Source organism: Balaenoptera acutorostrata, chromosome 1, assembly GCF_949987535.1.
Source record: "Balaenoptera acutorostrata chromosome 1, mBalAcu1.1, whole genome shotgun sequence".
NCBI lineage: Eukaryota > Metazoa > Chordata > Mammalia > Artiodactyla > Balaenopteridae > Balaenoptera > Balaenoptera acutorostrata.
This window is the reverse complement of record NC_080064.1, coordinates 179610807-179629324: the sequence shown is the minus strand read 5'-3', so window position 1 is coordinate 179629324 and position 18518 is coordinate 179610807. Positions and strand designations below refer to the sequence as shown.

The window sequence follows — 18518 nt, the reverse complement described above, 5'->3', positions numbered from 1 at the left end:
ACCCAAATCAGAGCAAAGTACTTGAAAGGCCAAAAAGGTTGTGTTAAAAGGCACAGACAGGGCTTCCCTGGCGGTGCCGTGGTTGAGAATCTGCCTGCCAATGCAGGGGACACGGGTTCAAGCCCTGGTCTGGGAAAATCCCACATGCCGCGGAGCAACTAGGCCCGTGAGCCACAACTACTGAGCCTGCGCGTCTGGAGCCTGTGCTCCGCAACAAGAGAGGCCGCGATAGTGAGAGGCCCGTGCACCACGATGAAGAGTGGCCCCCGCTTGCCGCAACTAGAGAAAGCCCTCGCACAGAAATGAAGACCCAACACAGCCAATAAATAAATAAATAAATAAAAATTAAAAAAAAAAATAAAGCACAGACAAACGTCACCCTCCTTTTATGAGCTCATTCTACTATGACTTTGATGACAGCCTGGAAGAGCTCTCCTGGGGGGAACAAGCTTGACCACAGCCTTTGTCAAGCTCCCCGTGGCCACAGAGTTGTTCCCCATCTGCCTCAAGATCAAGGAAGTAGTGAAGAAGTCCTGTGACACTGATGACTCCAAGGGCAGCACGGTGAGCAGGGCTGGTAGAGAGAGGATGATAGGTTTTCGGCCCCTGGCTGTGCTGCTTTGAGAGTAAATAGAATGGGGATTGTCTAAGCCATGTCCACTTGACTACTTCTAAATAGAACAGATTTTTCTACCATCAAAAAAATGTAATAATAGGCAGAAGGAATGGAAGAGGTAGGAAGGAACAGAGTAGTTGAGAGAAGAAATAATTAAGGCAGATATATATTGATTAACACTAATGGAGTTTGCCTAATCCTGACCCTGAGCTCTAACCAGAAAGGACCGAACTGGAAAGTAAATACCTGTCCACAGAATTGAGGATTGTTCACTAACTTCAGTTATCTAGAACAAAGCCAAGAACCAAGGAGGAAACAATAGAGGCCGCTGAACAACTAGAACAGCTGTCACAAAGTCCAAACAGTGAAGTCCCTGCCATTTAGTCATAGAAGACCCATCTCAAGCCTTCTCTCTGCACTTAACTTATTTAATTCAACACACAATCTTAACAAACTCTGGCCTTAATTTTCAGCTGACAGCAAAATTGAAACAGTAGTTTGAAAGGCATTAGTGAATTCAGAGCCCTCCTGCTAAATTTGGGTATGCTAGGAACATTATGATGTCACAGTTTAAAAATGAGAATGGAAAAATAGGACTAAAAATTAGAATCAGGAACTCAGATAGTAGTGTGGGCCTATTTAATATGTTCACAAACTTCTGTTTTCCTTACTTGTGCCTGGACATACGATACATACAATAATTAACTTTTTTTTTTTTTTTTTACAACAACTCTCCATCTCAGGGTAAACTTCTTATCTTGGTCTAAATGTTCAGCTCTCCTTTCCCCCTCACCTCCTTCCCCCTTTCCTAAGGAAGAGCAAGTATGGATAAGGTTGCCATCCTTGCTGGTAAGGGTCTCTTCTGGGTGAAAAGACCAAATATGTATAAGGAGCTCACTGTCTCTCCCTCTTCTGCTCCCTTTGACTCAGTGGGCTGGTGCAGAAGACTTTGACATTAGTCCAGTCTCTTTCCTCTGTGCAACCAACTAGAATATTAGAGTTTAGGAAGAGGTTATGGGGAGTCATGAAGAGGAAGAAACATCATAGCCCTTTACTGAATCCACGTGCTAGTACTATTCAATTGGCCCCGATTTTCTAGATTTAGAATGTTAATGACAAACCTGGCTGACAGTTCAAGTGTTTCCATCGGAGTCAGGGTGATTGACGGGGCAGGATTCTGGCATTTCATTGTCCCGAGTCAATGTACCACTTAAAACCCCCTCACCACTTCTTCCATCGGCAGCCACTCTTCCTCTTTCCACAACTGCTTGTCACTTTTAGCCAACACACACTCAGCTTATACACACATTCATGCCGTTGCTTGTTTTTATAGTTTTTTCTCACTCCTTGTCAAAATCTACTGAGGGATAAAATAGATAACCAACCAGGACCTACTGTATAGCACAGGGAACTATACTCAGTATCTTGTAATAACCTATAATGGAAAAGAATCTAAAAAAGAATATATGTGTATATATATGTATGTGTGTGTATAACTGAATCACTTTGCTGTACACCTGAAACTAATACAACATTGTAAATCAACTATATCTCAATACAAATTTTTTTTTAAAAATGCTGAAGGAGAGGAAACTATGGATAGAACAATGTATTCAAGACATTGAGATGTAGGGACCCGATGACAGTATATTATTGTTTTAACTGGAATAAGAAATTCCTTTCTGATGAGAAAGGGATGGTATTTCTCTGGCTTCATCTCCAGGTGGAAGTGGAGTGGCCTTCTGTTCAGCTACTGTTTTTGTTAAGTGTCCCACTTTTCACAGGACGATTTTAACACTGTTCCCCAGCTCATCTCGGTTCTTTGTAGAACAGAAGAGCTACATTCTAGACTCCAGTCAAGGACTAAACTCATGAATTCAGCACCACTCAATCAAGTAAACAAACAAAAGACAGTGTTTATAGGGGAATGCCTGAAGGATGTGTAGCTGTCCATTCCTTTAGATTACTTATTCTCAAACATGGAGCTGCCAGTATGTTTTAATTAGTGATCAGATGTGTCTCAACCAGTTTGCTTCTAAGAATAAACTACTGAACTGGCCGATAACGTCATAAAAATTAACAAGAATAAATTCAAGATTACCCATGTGACAATTTTGTTCTCACTCTGTTGCAATTTGATGTTCTTTCTTGAGACAGAAGAGAAAGAAGATAGAATGAAGGAGCCAGTGTGGCATACTAATGCTACAACTTAATGGGCCACACTTCCTGGAGGTACCTATGCCAGTTACAAAGTAAGGCAGAAGCCCTCTTCCATGGGGCAGTAAGGACTGGTAATCGAAAAAGTAGGTTAAAGTGAGGAATTATTAAAAATTACATAAGCATTTAACATTTAAATTGAGCATATAAATATACATTCATCAACCAATCTTTTCATTTAGGTGCAAAGCTTTTTTTTTTTTTTTTTTTCTCTTTTAAGTTTGGGTCTACTGATTGGCTTTGTTTATCTTGTACAAGTCATACTTGTAAACCCATGTTTGCTGCTATTTCTAATTGGTTTCTTATTTTAATTAATGGAGAATTTAAAGACTCCCGGGAAGTGATCTGAGAGCAGAATCCTAGATTTTCTTTTAATCTTTTACAGTCTTCTTGCCCACACCTAACAGGACAGCAATTTCTTTAACAGCTCTTATCTAGTATTTAGAAAGTATTCAATTTGGTTTGTTTTGTTAAACAGCATACTTGTCCTTCATTGGTTTATGTAAATTTAATCTTGTTGGACAGACCTTAAGGCAACGCCAGTGATCCCTGCCTTCTTGTGTTCACACCTTTGTACAATCACTTCCCTTTGAGTGTGAGCGGGATCTGTGACTGGTTTCTAACCAGTAGAATTAGGAAAAGGTGACAAGAATTCACTCTCACAATCACATTATGTTATATAAGACTGTCCTGCTAGCCAACTTGCTCTAGAGATTATCCTTGCTGGCTTGATAAAGTAAACTGCTGTGTTGGAGAAGCTTACTTGGCAAGACCTGTGAGCAGTCTCTAAGAGGTCAGGGCAGCCTCCAGGAGAGCCAGCAAGAATCCAGGGCCCTCAGCCCTAGGGCTGTAAGGAAATGAATTCTGCCCACAGCCTGGGTTAGCTTGGAAGTAGATTCTTCCCCGGTCGAGCCTCTAGATGAGAGTGCAGCCTGTACAGCACCTTGATGGCAGCCTTGTGAGGCCCCCAGCAGAGGACCCAGTTAAGCCGTGACCATGATGCACAGTGAATACTGACACACAGAAACACTGAGATAATAAATGTGTGTTGTTAGAAGTTGCTGGGGTGTGGTAATTTGTTACTTAGCAATAGAAAACTAATACATTAGTTGAATGATCTATTTGCAGTAACAACTGTAACTGACAGACGTGTCTGAAATCTAAATAACCTTTGGTAAGCATGCTGCTTAACCGCGGAAGTGTAGGGGCGCAGGAAGCACCTCGAACAGTGAGCGTCGAGGGTGCACAAGTGTGCTCAGCAGGTTTTGCAGAGGCAATGCCGCGTGACAGTTGGTTTCATGGAGGCCAGTTACAAAGGCTTCTGTACTCTAGTGCTTGTGAGTTGTGACTGTATAGTCACATCTAACAACTTAACAGATAAATAAAATTTTAATAAGAAAGCAACACTCAATGAAGAAAACAGAGGTAGTTCATTTACATGTAAGTATAGGAGAACAAGATTGTTATTGGGGACTTTTCTATTAGAAATACATACTACTACTACTACTCAGCTATAAAAAGGAATGAAATAACGCCATTTGCAGCAACATGGACGGACCTAGAGGTTATCATACTTAAGTAAGTCAGAAAGAGAAAGACAAATGCCATATGATATCACCTATACCTGGAATCTAAAAATATGGCACAAAGGAACTTATCTATGAAACAGAAACCGACTCACAGACATAGAGAACAGAATGTGGATGCCAAGGGGGATGGCAGGTGGGGGAAGGGATGGAGTGGGAGTTTGGGATTAGCAGATGCAAATTATTATTTATAGAATGGATAAACAACAAGGTCCTACTGTATAGCACAGGGAACTATATTCAACATCCTGTGATAAACCATAATGGAAAAGAATATGAAAAATAATGTGTGTATATGTATAACTGAATCACTTTGTTGTACAGCAGAAATTAACACAGCATTGTAAATCAACTATACTTCAATAAATTTTTTAAAAAGAAATAAATAGTGATAATACTAATGAATGCAAATGAAACTTACAATAATGCTACTCGTATTAATAATAGGTCCAAAAACTTTAAGATCCATATAGTACAGCAAAACCAAAATAGGGACTATCTGTATTTATTTTTTTTAATACATTCCTGGGGTGCAGGGTGGAGATTCAGGGAAAAAAGTCAATGTTTTTAAATAATAAAGTTTAACATTTAAAAAAATGACTTTAGTTACAAATAGGTATATTTCTTATAAAATGATATTTTAAATGTTTAAGTGGACTGTTTTATTACTCAGTGCTTATAAAATGAGTTTATGAAAGCCATGGAAAAATAAGAGGCAGGCATAATATTTAACTTGTTTTTCTAAAGAAAAAAATTCTGCTTATAGTGGAACCTAGGATCAGCAGATTTGTGAGTTATGATTTTATAGTTATATGTAAATTTTATGTGCTCATATTATGTGTGAATTTTACCTGCTAATGTGCCATAATAAGAAAAAAAAAGTTGAAACCAGAAGTACAGATCCTCTGAAAATCTAAACCACAGAGTCTACCTCTGCTGTCAGCCCAAGGAGTCCGTGGGCAGAGGTCACCTGATGAGGTGCCCCCTTACTTCTTCTTTGGTTTTCTCAGGGAAGTGAGGGCCTTATTTTTAGGGGGGACGTCAGGTAAGCAGAGTGAGGAGACCCAGGTGGTGTCAGAAACCAAGATAAAAACCCTGAGTGCATTCTGAGGGGACTACCCACCAGGAATACAGGAGACCCCACAGAGCTCTGCCCCTGCTGCCAATCGTGAGAAACGCCAGGTATGGGCGGCATCCCCTCTGTCTTGGTATAGGAGGTCCCCTCAGTCCTCCCTCTGAATATTCACAGGAGTGAGATTCCACACTCCCCTCTGCTGACCTGAGGCCACCCAGCTCACACCAAGGCCCTTACCCCTCTGAGACCCCTGAGGAGGAAGTGAGGGTATGTGACTTCCGGCTCCCTCTGCCCAGGGCCTCCAGGGCTGCTCATGGGAAGGACATATTCTCTGACGTCACTAGCTAGAATCTACATGGTATTTGATGAGTATTCCATGCTTACTGCTGTCCACTGGCATCTGGTATTGTTGAGGATTGGAAAGGGTTTGGAAAACGGATAACTGATTTAGAAATGGTCAAGTGATCTGAACAGAGGTCTCATCAGAGAAAGTATATAGACGGCAGATAAGCATATAAGAAGATGATCAACACCAATTATTAGGAGTTGCAAATTAAAACAACAGATACCACTACACACCTGTTAGAATGGTGAAAATCCAAAACACTGACAACACCAAGTGCTGACAAGGATGTGGAACAACAGGAACTCTCATTGCTGGTGGGAATGCAAAATGGTACAGCCACTTTGGAAGGTAGTTTGGTGGTTTCTTATAAAACTAAGCATACTCTACTATACCATCCAGTAATCATGCTCCTTGGTATTTACCCAAGTGAATTGAAAACTTAGTCCACACAGACTCTTACACATGGTTTATACAGCTTTATTCATAATTGCTTATAGTCTGATCAACCAGTAGAGGTGATTAAAGAGTCAGGCCCCCCAAACCCCAAGGAAGGTTTTTTTTGGATAAAAGTCATGTGGATGATCATTTAGTTTCATTCCCACAGTGTTTTTCTTTTATTCCTAGTAATGAGTATTCAAATAAATGTTAGTTTTACTGTATATGGTATATTCACATACACACACAAACACACACACACACAGAACTATTTGAGTTCATTAGTTAAAATTGTCCTGGGAACCAAGTCTCAGCAAAATTAGAGTTGGGACTGTGAAGTAAATCTCTTATTTGACCAGAATCCTGTAGTGTCTTATAAGCAGATAAATGTCTTCAAATAGATGTTTTGATTGGTTCTCTGCTTGAGTGTTCTTTTTTAACAAAATTGTTTGGTTGTTTTCTTTAACAGTTGTTTCGAGAAGTACGAATAATGAAGATATTGAATCACCCTAACATAGGTATGAAATTTATATATACAATTAACGATAAAGTATTTTCCTTAATTTGAGGCTATTTGAAAGGATACAATTTTAAGGATGTTTTATATAAAATGAGAAAAAGTGATAACCTCAGAAAGTGATACTTTGGGTAAAAATAGATTATAAGGAAGTTAACTGAAGGCTACAAATGTAGTTTTCTACTACCTTGCTGTCTTTTGCTTGTCACTAAAATAATATATATGACTTGGAGTTAAAGCATATAAATGATTTTTGTATCTCCTTACTAAATCTCTCTAAATAGAGATTGCATGCCATTTAGGTATTTATAAAAAATAATTCCAGATATTTTGATAATAGGCACTTGGGCTTGATCAAAGTTTATAAGCAAAATAACTAGTTTGAATTTTAAAGAAAATAGAGTTGATTTCAGTTTTAGTGAATTTACTTCCATAAGTTCTGTTTTTCCCCCATATTTACAAATAAGTTTATTGATTACATATATTATACAGTCATTGGATTGTAAGAAGTAAAAAGCAATTCTTCTTTTAATCTGTTTATTTTTGAATCATGTGTTTCTTGCACATTAAAAAATCTTATGTTTATTAGAGACACTCATGCAGTTGCTTTGGTGTATAATTTCAACTATTTGTCAATACATAAGTCTGATAATTTAGTATTTTTTAACCAGAAACTTTAAAAATATCACATAATTATAAAATTTTTTGTTTCTGTACCAAAGATTATTTAACAGTTTTTGATAGGCTCATTATAATAATAGTGTCTTTTTAAGCTTTAATTAAAATTTTATTATTTTGATTTTAAGATTTTCTTTTTTTATTACTTTATTCTAATTAGAAAAGGAATGATTTTTTTAATCCCAGAAATTTAACTCTCTTTTGACCCAGCAGTTGGTTCCAAATCACTTCACAGTAAGTAGTTTTCTTCCATAGTCGTAATAACCCTTGAGAAAAATTTTAAACTTTAAGTTGTAATTAATAATTTTTAGTAAATACTCAAATTTTCCTTTGGTTTAGTGTTACCTTAAATTTTCTTAAAGCATATCCAATATGTGCTCACAACCACAGAGTTATATCTCTAATTTCTTTTTTCAGTAAAATTGTTTGAAGTTATTGAAACAGAGAAGACCCTCTATTTAGTCATGGAATACGCGAGTGGAGGTAAGGATGAAGGGAATGAAAAGTTATCTTTTGATGAGACATATAGAATTATTAATACCAATCATTAACATTCACGTCTTTTTTGATGTTAATGAATCTATAGTTTCATAAAATGCCTTTAAATAGTATCTTAAGGAAAATTCAGTGTTTAGTTTCAAGACCTATTGATCCTACATTTAAAAGTAGGATTTTGGCTTATTTAAAAATTACTTAGGGACATTTTTCAAAACTCTAAATTTGCATTGTTATCTATGAATGTTTCAATTCTTATCTAAATAATATAATATATAATAACATTAGTAGTAGTAGAAGCTCTTGGCTATTAACAGGAAATCTCAAATTCAGAATGTATTTAATAAAGTTTATAGTAAAAGCATGTTCTAGGTCAGAAGTTTATTTCACTGATTGTTCGTATATGACAGATTCTCCATATACATACATTTTCAAGAAATCCATAAAATGTTTCAGTTTAAACAAGTATTGATCTGTATATTTTATAAGTTAGGAGACTGAGTTGACGGGGAAATGTAAGATACATTTCTAGTAGAATATAATATTGGGCTGGCCAAAAAGTTCGTTCAGGTTCTGCCGTAAGATGTTATGAAAATCCCAAACGAACTTTTTGACCAACCCAATATATATTCTGACTATATAGTGTCAAAAATAGGAATGATTTTTAAACACTGATATATAATAGAAAATCATTTTCATGTACTTCCCCTCAAATGAGAGGTACATTGGCTCAGATTCACTGTTCTTTTAGGCATAAGACTTAACTTTCTCGGAAACAGGTTTAAAATTTATGGAGTTAAATCATTTAATAAGTAAAATGAGGATACTTGAAGGTTTTAAGGGCTCAGAGAATTTAAGCAATTGAAGAAGAGGGAGGGCAGCAGAAATTATTTAAACCACTTTGGCTAATTACCTTTTTTCCGCTAATCAATTGAAAAACTTAGTGTTGAATTTAGTTTTGAGTTCTTTTAGCTAATAAAGTGTATAGATTTTTATGATGATTCAGATTTTGTGTAACTAGAATAAAGATGATTTATTTTAGTCTATAGCATCTAGGCTATGTATTTTTATACCCTCTCTTAGATTTCTAAAAAATTTTACTACAAATATTAAATGGATTTTAATTGCTTTTTCAGTTTTTTATGTAGATTGAAAGTTTTAAAATATTTAGTTTTTTGCATAGCTTTTTTTCATCATGAAAATATTTCATTGTAGGTTTTTTACTTAACCTGGAAACCTACATCATTAATGTTTTTTATTATTATAGGATTTTAAGAAATATTAATATAGCCATGCAAATTTTCATAAAATGTTAATCTATAATAAAATTAATGAACCTACAAATACCACATAATGAACTTTCTCTACTTTTCTATCCTGTAGTTAGATCTGTGTATCAATTCATCATTGTTGAAACCCTGAGTGTTTATTCAGTTAGACTTTTTTTTTTTTAGTGATCTAAAGTCTAGAGAGTGGGGCTAAACATGTTTTGATATGAGAAATTATAGACAGCTAAAGGTCTGTGGGCATTGTTCTATTTTTATGAAGGGCTGCCACAAGGCTGTGTTAATATTAATGTGCATACTGCTTTAACGATTAATGGTAAGTTCAGTCAACTCTTTATTGGTGCTGATGAAGGGGAGCAATGGCTGGAGTAATAGACAGCACGTAGGGTCCTCACTGCTCTCCTTCAGTAGCATTGGGAGGGGCAGAAGGGTGTAGTGTAGTGTAGAGAGGTGTGTACTGGAGCTCAGCCAGTGGCCCCTTATTCAGTTCTGATTCCTAGGGATAGGTGTTCTTTGAGTCTTGCCAGTCAATGATCCTGTAACAAACCATCATGGTTCTGTAGCAGTAAATCTAGAATCATCCTCTTGCCTTTTTAATCTATAAATGGCAAGGTGACTCTAGAGAATAAAACACAATATTTTTCCTCTGAAATTTCTAGATATTTTAGGATTGAATCTGACATGCACACGAGAATCCTAGCATGAACAAGGGTTGAGTCAGACAACTGCCTCTTTGCCAGGAGTACATCTGTTGATTCTGGTTCACTAATGGGGCAAAAGATCTTCATTGATTAGAAGGGCAGGGAACTCCTTTATGATTTTGAACCATGTTTTGTTCAAAGGAGCCTATTAAAAGGCGTCAGGGCTACTTTGGAATAGTGTGTTTATACCTTCTGTTGTTCATGCAGACATTATTTATTAAATGTTTACTGTGTACTAAGTGATATTCTAGGTGCTAGGAACACACGGGTGAGCAAAGGCAAGGTCCCTGCCCTCAAAAAGATGACAAAAGATTACGTTCTAGTTGGAGAAGCAAATCATAAACAAATAATATATAATCAGTAAAGGACTGAATCATGTAAACATCCGGGGGGTGTGAGCGTTCCAGGCAGAACTTAAGAGTAGTCCAAATTTTTGAACTCCTGCCATATATCTTTCCCCTCCTAAACTCACATATCTAGAATTAACTACTATGATGGGTCAACTAGAGCATCTATTCATTTCTCTGTTTTCATCATCCTATTTAATCATTTAAGTATGCTTGATATAATATGTTAACATTGTAGATTTATTAGTTTCATCTGACATACATCATTACATATTTGATTTTTAACATTTTACTTATGTCCTAGGATTGATATTGCATATATGTATATGTAATATATCTGTATACCTAGATACAAATATATAATTTATTGAGTGCTTACTATATGCCAGTCTCACTGTGCTAAGCACGTGCATTATTTCATTTAATCCTCACAACACCCATGTGAAATAGGTAATAGGGAGAAGCAGGATCTAAACGAAGTTAAGAAATCTTCCTTATGTCTCCCAATAGCTACTTAGGGCTAAATAAGGATTCATACCAAAATTGGTCTGATTCTAAAACCTGAGTTTTTAACCACTTTGCTGTACTTTACAAGAACTCTTTAAGCCACTTTATGAGTTTTTAATATACATGTATATATCTATGTGGTACAAATTATAAGGATATAAAAATTTTATCCCTTACACTGAGATATTTTATTTTTGATAATGTAACTAAACATTAGTTATTTTTTTATTATTATTGATTAGAGAAAAATGAAAAAAACTTACATGTAAAGTAAAGGATCTATTAGAAAATTTTTACAGTTTCTAGCATCTTTAAATTATTTCAACAAATATGTATTGTCTATCCACTTCGTGTTCTGTCATGGGGATGAGGATACAGGTAAAGTATGGGTATGATGACAGCATTCAAGGAGTTTGCAGCTCATCTGGGGTAATAGGAGATGCACACAAGGATGATTTCATTCTGTATAATAAGTAGTTAAATACCAATGCAGGTGAATGAGTACTGTGAGAATGCGCATAATCAGCGTAGGAAGGAAAAGAAAGAAATCAGTGTGGATGGAGGTAGAGAGATGGAATTGGACCAAGACTCTATGACTAGTAGACTTTAAGAGAGTGAGCCAACATAATATGACTTCTGTTATTTTGTTTGAAATGTAGGCCCCAAATAAAAAGCCAAATGTAATTTTTGATTGCCCATGCTGTGGCTTCCCTTTATTAGAATGGATAATAAAGAGTTGACTGTATTTTTACATAATAGTTGAAAGCAGAAAGTAAGTTTTCTTATGTTTTTTATGACTTTTTATTAAGAGTTTTGTTGAATCATAAGCCGCTACCCATATTCAATTTTACATGTATTTTTTTTCCTTTTTTTCTATTCATGTAACAGTTGTGATTTATATAGAACTATCAGAAAAGTGTGGGCCAAAAGCTTCTTTAAAAACAAGGCAAAAACTTGACATTGCATATATTGTTAACTGAAAAATCTATGTATATTTTACTGCCTGCTTTACCTTTCTGATTCAGGTGAAGTATTTGATTACTTAGTTGCCCATGGAAGAATGAAAGAAAAAGAGGCCCGTGCAAAATTTAGGCAGGTATGGAAAGTAGTTTTCAACTTTGTTTTGCTGATATTTTTAGTGATGTACAATGGACAGTATCACAAACTGGAATTCAGAGTACATGGTACTTTAAAAAGAAAAATTCCTGCTTTCTTATACTTTTTAAGAATGGAAAACTGAAAAAGAAATTTGTTCTTCCTGAATTTAAATTTAAAATAGTTGCCATTGGTTATTTCTAGTTCATCATAAATAGTAAAATGTTTATAGGTGAGATTCTTATTAATAACTCTTTGATAGTCTTGGAAATACAGACTAGAGTGAGATAGAAAGTAAATACTTAAACCTTTATCCAGTAATTATTATCAAGAATATTAGCTTTATGTGTACAGTATAAATGTGTACTGTTTAAAGAGGTTTTTGTATTTTTTAAATAATTAAAGATGTCAGTTTTGGAACTCATATTTTTGTAGATTTAAAGACTGTGATCAATTTTATTTAGTCAAGTAGGGAAGGAACCTTGCCAGTGTGAAGAATATGGTAAGATATTGATATTTCCAGGTCAACTTGAATATGATTTGTTACAGAAATGATAAAATAAGAAAAAGCAATTTAAGTTCACCTAAGATTTTGTTTTTAATGTTTAAGAATGAAGTATTTAAAATTATCATACTTTATAAATTACTGTAGAAATGACAATTAATAAATTGTAAATTGTCCACAAAATTTACTGAAGTAAAATTTCAACAGACAGCTTACTATATCCCAAACTTTACCTAAGTGAATTTAAAATATTCATTTAAAAATAGTTCAGTATCTCTTCTGTAAACATTATTCTACAGTTAAAGGGATCCTGTAATCAATAAGGTTGGGAAACACTGACTACTGATGTGAAATCTTCCTCTGTGAGATTTTACATATATGTTAACATACAAACAATTGGAGAAGTCCTAAAGAAGATGGGAGGAAAAAAACCTATTCAACTTTTTTTTTTTTTTGACATAGCATTCTCCAGATCGATCGTGGAGTGAGTTTATTTTGTGAAACCTCTATTATTAATATCTCACAGAATCATTACTTTTTGGAACAGTATACATGAAATGCTTTAGACCAAAGATAAACATAGCCCTTATATTTAGAATAGATTCCTAGGAGCATTTGACTTAAAATAGCTGAATCTAAAGACAGCTGGTAATGAGGAAGCAACATTGAGAAATTGAATGGTATTCAGCTACATATTGTTAAATTCTTTTCTACCGTGGAATGGAAGTCCAGGCTTACTTAAGTAAAGAGCTACAGTCATCACTTTAAATGTCATTGTTCTTTCCATCTCAGTCACACTAGTTTTAGTAGCCTATTAGGAAGAAAATTCCAATTGACATTAAGTATTTCCATTGGGATTTTAATTTATATTTTAAGGACTGTCACTACTCACTCTTATTCTTTTTAGTCAGTTGGTTTTGTTTATTTATTAAAAACATACTGTGGTCAGAAATTGTACTGGGTACTATATGGAATTAGAGAAGGTGCTATTTTAAAGAGCTTACTCATCTCTACTGAGGGGTGGGAGCAGGATAGCAGGCTGGGACACAGACATTTCATAAAGATCCAAATAATTACTAATTGGCTCTTTTTTAAAATAAAGTCTGGATTACTTTGAAATCAAATCAGAGGTTGAGTGTCAAATGAATGCTATTTAAAATGTAAAACAATGGCAATTTTAAAAATAATTATCTATTTATTTTAAATATTAAATGTATTTACTATCTGTATGTGTTCCCCCCAAAATTAAATAGGTAACCAACTCACATTTTTAAAAACCAGGGACACACACACAAGTTTATAGTTATTTGGCAAAAAGTTATATTTGTTTTTCAGTTTATTTTTGCTGTTTATTTTTCTTTATAGGTGTAATTAAAACTCTAATAAATGTGTATTTACTTTTATTTTTATTTGCTCTGTATTTCATAAAATTACTTTAAAAACTTTAACAGTGAAAGGGAATATACTGTATTAGTAAGGATATGTCCTTGACCCTACCATTAAATACAGCAGAGGCACTAGGACAGTTCAAGACCAATTAATTTAGCAGTCATTGCCCATACAATGCCTCTGCTTTCCTTAAGATTTGAGGGCCTGCAAGAAAAATCATAATATTGATTCAACCCTTCCAGTGTCAAGGCTACTACTTAAAGCTTGGGAATTCCTGACCCATGTATAAATAATTGCAAATCATCCTCCCCCCACAATTGCACCTCATGGCAAAACATTGACATGTCTGGTCTTAGGGTCAGTGCAGGACTGATTGTCAATCATGTTTTCAAGATCCGTAACAAGAGGACTGTAGGGAAGTTTCTGCATCCTATTTGTGGAGGTACAGAATGTTTTGAGATGGGAGGGTCTGGCCATAGAATAATGCAGTAAAACGTGGGCTTGTGCATGGGGATTCTTGCAGTGAACAAGTCAGAAGCCAGAGCTTCTTTTATGGCAGAAATTGTACCCTACTAGATAAGTGTGATGATATTATAAATTATCTTTCCCTTCTTAAGTCTTTAAGACTCAGGAGATTTTTATTCCAGAAGTGCCTGTAGAACTGCTTTCACAGAAACTATCCTGTCTAATGTGAAATGCATGTTTGGTAACCAAATCATTGTCTGTAGCATGCCTTCTTCACTGTATCAAGAGAAGGGGACTTGAAAAAGATAATATCATTATCAGCAAAGTTCTATCATCTATGATACAAAAATAGCCTTATAGTATGAACATCCTATAGCCTATATAGTATGTTCAGTAAGATGTATTAATATTTACATATAAATGTATGTTTCTCTTAATTACATGGTAAAAATTGGATATTAGAAGTTTGAAGCATATTGCTTAAGAAAACTAATACTACATGTATTCATTGTAGGATTCTGCTGTATTTGGAGGACTCACACCTCAAATTAATTATAATCATTCACAACTGTTTTGCTCAAACACAGTTCATGGTTCTGTAGTACCTGCTTAGTTTGGAATTCAGAGACTTTTACCAACTAGTCTATCAAGGTTTAACTCCCAGTATTACCATTTTCCCACCTACTTTTCAAATACATTGTGTTGCCTCAACATCAGTGCAGGGCTTCCCTGGTGGCACAGTGGTTGAGAATCCACCTGCCAATGCAGGGGACACGGGTTCGAGCCCTGGTCCGGGAAGATACCACATGCTGTGGAGCAATTAAGCCTGTGCGCCACAGCTACTGAGCCCATGTGCCACAACTGCTGAAGCCTGCACACCTAGAGCCCGTGCTCCGCAACAAGAGAAGCCACCGCAATGAGAAGCCTGCGCACCGCAACGAAGAGTAGCCCCCGCTCGCCGCAACTAGAGAAAGCCCGCACGCAGCAATGAAGACCCAACGCAGCCAAAAATTTTTTAAAAATCAGTGCATTTTACCTCCTTACCCCCTACATCCCCATCCCCAAACATCCACATTTTAATATTTTACTATCCTTCATGGAGGGCTTAGATCAAATATCACCTAGTAACTGAGATTATTCTTTATCTTTTATGATTCCCTCACTTCTTTGTACCTCTGCTTCTATGATTCTACTTTGTAGTATGTATAGTTACTCATAAACATATTTTTTCCTCCTAATCAGACTGTAAGCTCCTTAAAGGCAGCGTGCATGTAGGGTGCATGAACACATTTTTGTATTCCCCTTGCAACCAGCACATTTTCTTGCACATAGCAGGTACTCAATAAACTGACTGTTGAATCAAAATGAATTTAATTGAATTACATCTTACTCACTGTGTGTTGATTTTGTTTTGAATTCATGTCTTCTCTGTCTTTGAACCATTTTTATATACATTAAAATAATTTTATAATACTGAAATATCAGTTTCACTTGTACTACTTAGAAGTTTTTTTTTTCTAACCAGTATCCTATTAGCATGGTCATACTTCACATCACCTTTAAACTTTCAAAAATCTCATTTCTGTCCCCATTTGTTAAATGCCTAACCAATATTCAACATTCAAACTGTGTTTACGTTTAACTGAATCCACAGAATTGAATATTCTGCTGTGCATTAAAATGGCCCTCCTATACATCAGATATACTTATATGTACAAAGTAACTCCTAGTTGATTGCTATCAGATTGTTTCCTTTTCTGTATTTTATGTAATAAAGTGTATAACTATTCATAAAATTGCTTATAACCTATTTCTCACTTGTATCTTTGGCCCTTAAACCATTGGGTTCTTTCCTGTTTAGCACTTATCTCCAAAGAGCCCTATGTAATGGTTAAAAATTAAGATGGTGTACAAAATCTAGTTACAAGGGTAGAATGCTTTGCCCAGCTGAATTAGTGGCAAGTTTAAGATTAAATTTCATTTTTACCTCTTTTCTTTTGATAATTAGGTTTCCTTTAAAGGCTCAAAATTTTTTCCTTTGCTTTATACTATATGAAGAGACAAAAATAAGGTATTGCTAAATACCCTGTTGATAAATTCTTAGTCAGTTGACCTCCCTGAAGAAACATGCCTTGAACACATTTAGTATAATTCCTAAAATAAAGTTTTGCATTTTGAACTTGAGCCAGCTATCTTGGAATGCTGATTCATGTGTGCCAGAATTCTTATTTCAACAGTGGGATAAACCATTTGACCAAAACTACAAAGTGTATACATTGGATCATGTAAACAGAGAAATATAACAACCCATAAAGAAATCTTCATGGACTCTGACAAATATTTTAGTGTATTTTAGCAAGAGAATACTATTTTCCTACATTGTCCACATTTAAAAGTGAAAATTTCATAACTTTAATGCGTATGGTTTTCTGAAATAAAGGAACAGTGAAATTGCTAAACATAACTTTAAAATCCAAGTTAGTAATTTCTCTAAATTGGAATGATAATTGGGGAAAAATTGAGATGTTTTTACCATAATAATTTTGAATCTTTTATCCAAATATTTATTTCAGATTGTATCTGCTGTACAGTATTGTCATCAAAAGTGCATTGTTCACCGTGATCTTAAGGTAAGTGATTGGTTTTATAACAAAAATTTCTTAATTATTAACAGATATGTGATACTATTAGAGCTGTCTTTTTGATTGCCTAATTATGCCAGGCACTGTACAAGGAAATTAGTTTTGTTTTTCTTTAAAATAAATTTATTTATTTTATTTATTTACTTTTGGCTGCGTTGGGTCTTCGCTGCTGTGCGCGGGCTTTCTCTAGTTGCGGCGAGCAGGGGCTACTCTTCGATGCGGTGCGCGGGCTTCTCATTGCGGTGGCTACTCTTGCTGCCGAGAATGGGCTCTAGAGCGCAGGCTCAGCAGTTGTGGCACACGGGCTTAGCTGCTCCGCGGCATGTGAGATCTTCCAGGACCAGGGATCGAACCCATGTCCGCTGCATTGGCAGGCAGATTCCTAACCACTGCGCCACCAGGGAAGCCCAGGAAATTACTTTTTATTTAATTCTCACAGCAACTTTTTATAGAAGGTAGTATTTTCTTTCTTTTTTTTTAAATTGAAGTATAGTTGGTTTACAGTATTATGTTAGTTTCAGGTATACAGTGAAGTGATTCAGTTATATATATTTTTCAGATTATTTTCCATTATAGGTTATTACAACGTATTGAATATAGTTCCCTGTGCCATACAGTAAATCCTTATTGCTTATCTATTTTATGTAAAGTAGTGTGTATCTATTAATCCCATACTCCTAATTTATTCCTCCCCTGCTTCCTTACCCCTTTGGTAACCATAAGTTTGTTTTCTATATCTGTGAGTCTGTTTTTGTTTTGTATATAGATTCATTTGTATTTTTTAGATTCCACGTATAAATGATATTATATAATATTTGTCTTTTTCTTTCTGACTTCACCTAGTATGATATTCTCTAGTCTACCCATGTTGCTGTAAATGGCATTATTTCATTCTTTTTTATGGCTGAGTAATATTCCATTGTGTGTATATACATACACACACACACACACACACACACACACACACACCCCACATCTTCTTAAGCCAGTCATCTGTTGATAGGCACATGGTTTGTTTCCATGTCTTGGCTATTGTAAATAGTGCTGTTATGAACATTGGGGTGCATGTCTCTTTTTGAATTGAGTTTTTGTCTTTTCCAGATATATGCCCAGGAGTGGGATTGTTGGATCATATGGTAGCTCTATTTTTAGTTTTTTAAGAAATCTCCACATTCTTCTCCACAGTGGCTGCACCAACTTACATTCCCACCAACAGTGTGCAAGGGTTCCCTTTTCTCCACACCCTCTCCAGCATTTAATATTTGTAGACTTTTTGATGATAGCCATTCTGACCCATGTGAGGTGATACCTCATTGTGGTTTTGATTTGCATTTCTCTAATAATTAGTGATGTTGAGCATCTTTTCATGTGCCTGTTGGCCATCTGTATGTCTTCTTTGGAGAGATGACTATTTAGGTCTTCTGTGCATTTTTTGTTTGTTTGTTTTTGATATTGAGTTGTATGAGCTGTTTGTGTATTTTGAATGTTAACCTCTTGTTGGTCACATCATTTGCAAGTATTTTCTCCTGTTCCTTCGGTTGTCTTTTCATTTTGTTGATGGTTTCCTTTGCTGCACAAAAACTTTATAAAGTTTGATTAGGTGCCATTTGTTTATT

The 18518-nt window shown here is 35.3% G+C and overlaps 1 protein-coding gene across 5 annotated transcripts in view; it reads left to right on the top strand.

Annotated features, from left to right (window-relative positions):
* Positions 1–18518, top strand: part of MARK1 (microtubule affinity regulating kinase 1) — a 146245-nt gene that overhangs the window by 88074 nt on the left and 39653 nt on the right. For all 5 annotated transcript variants that reach the window (XM_057558467.1, XM_057558460.1, XM_007172063.3 and 2 more), the window contains 4 exons: positions 6745–6793; positions 7888–7953; positions 11832–11902; positions 16834–16890. In XM_057558467.1, coding sequence (XP_057414450.1) covers positions 6745–6793; positions 7888–7953; positions 11832–11902; positions 16834–16890 — 243 coding nt within the window. The remainder of the gene's footprint in view (positions 1–6744; positions 6794–7887; positions 7954–11831; positions 11903–16833; positions 16891–18518) is intronic.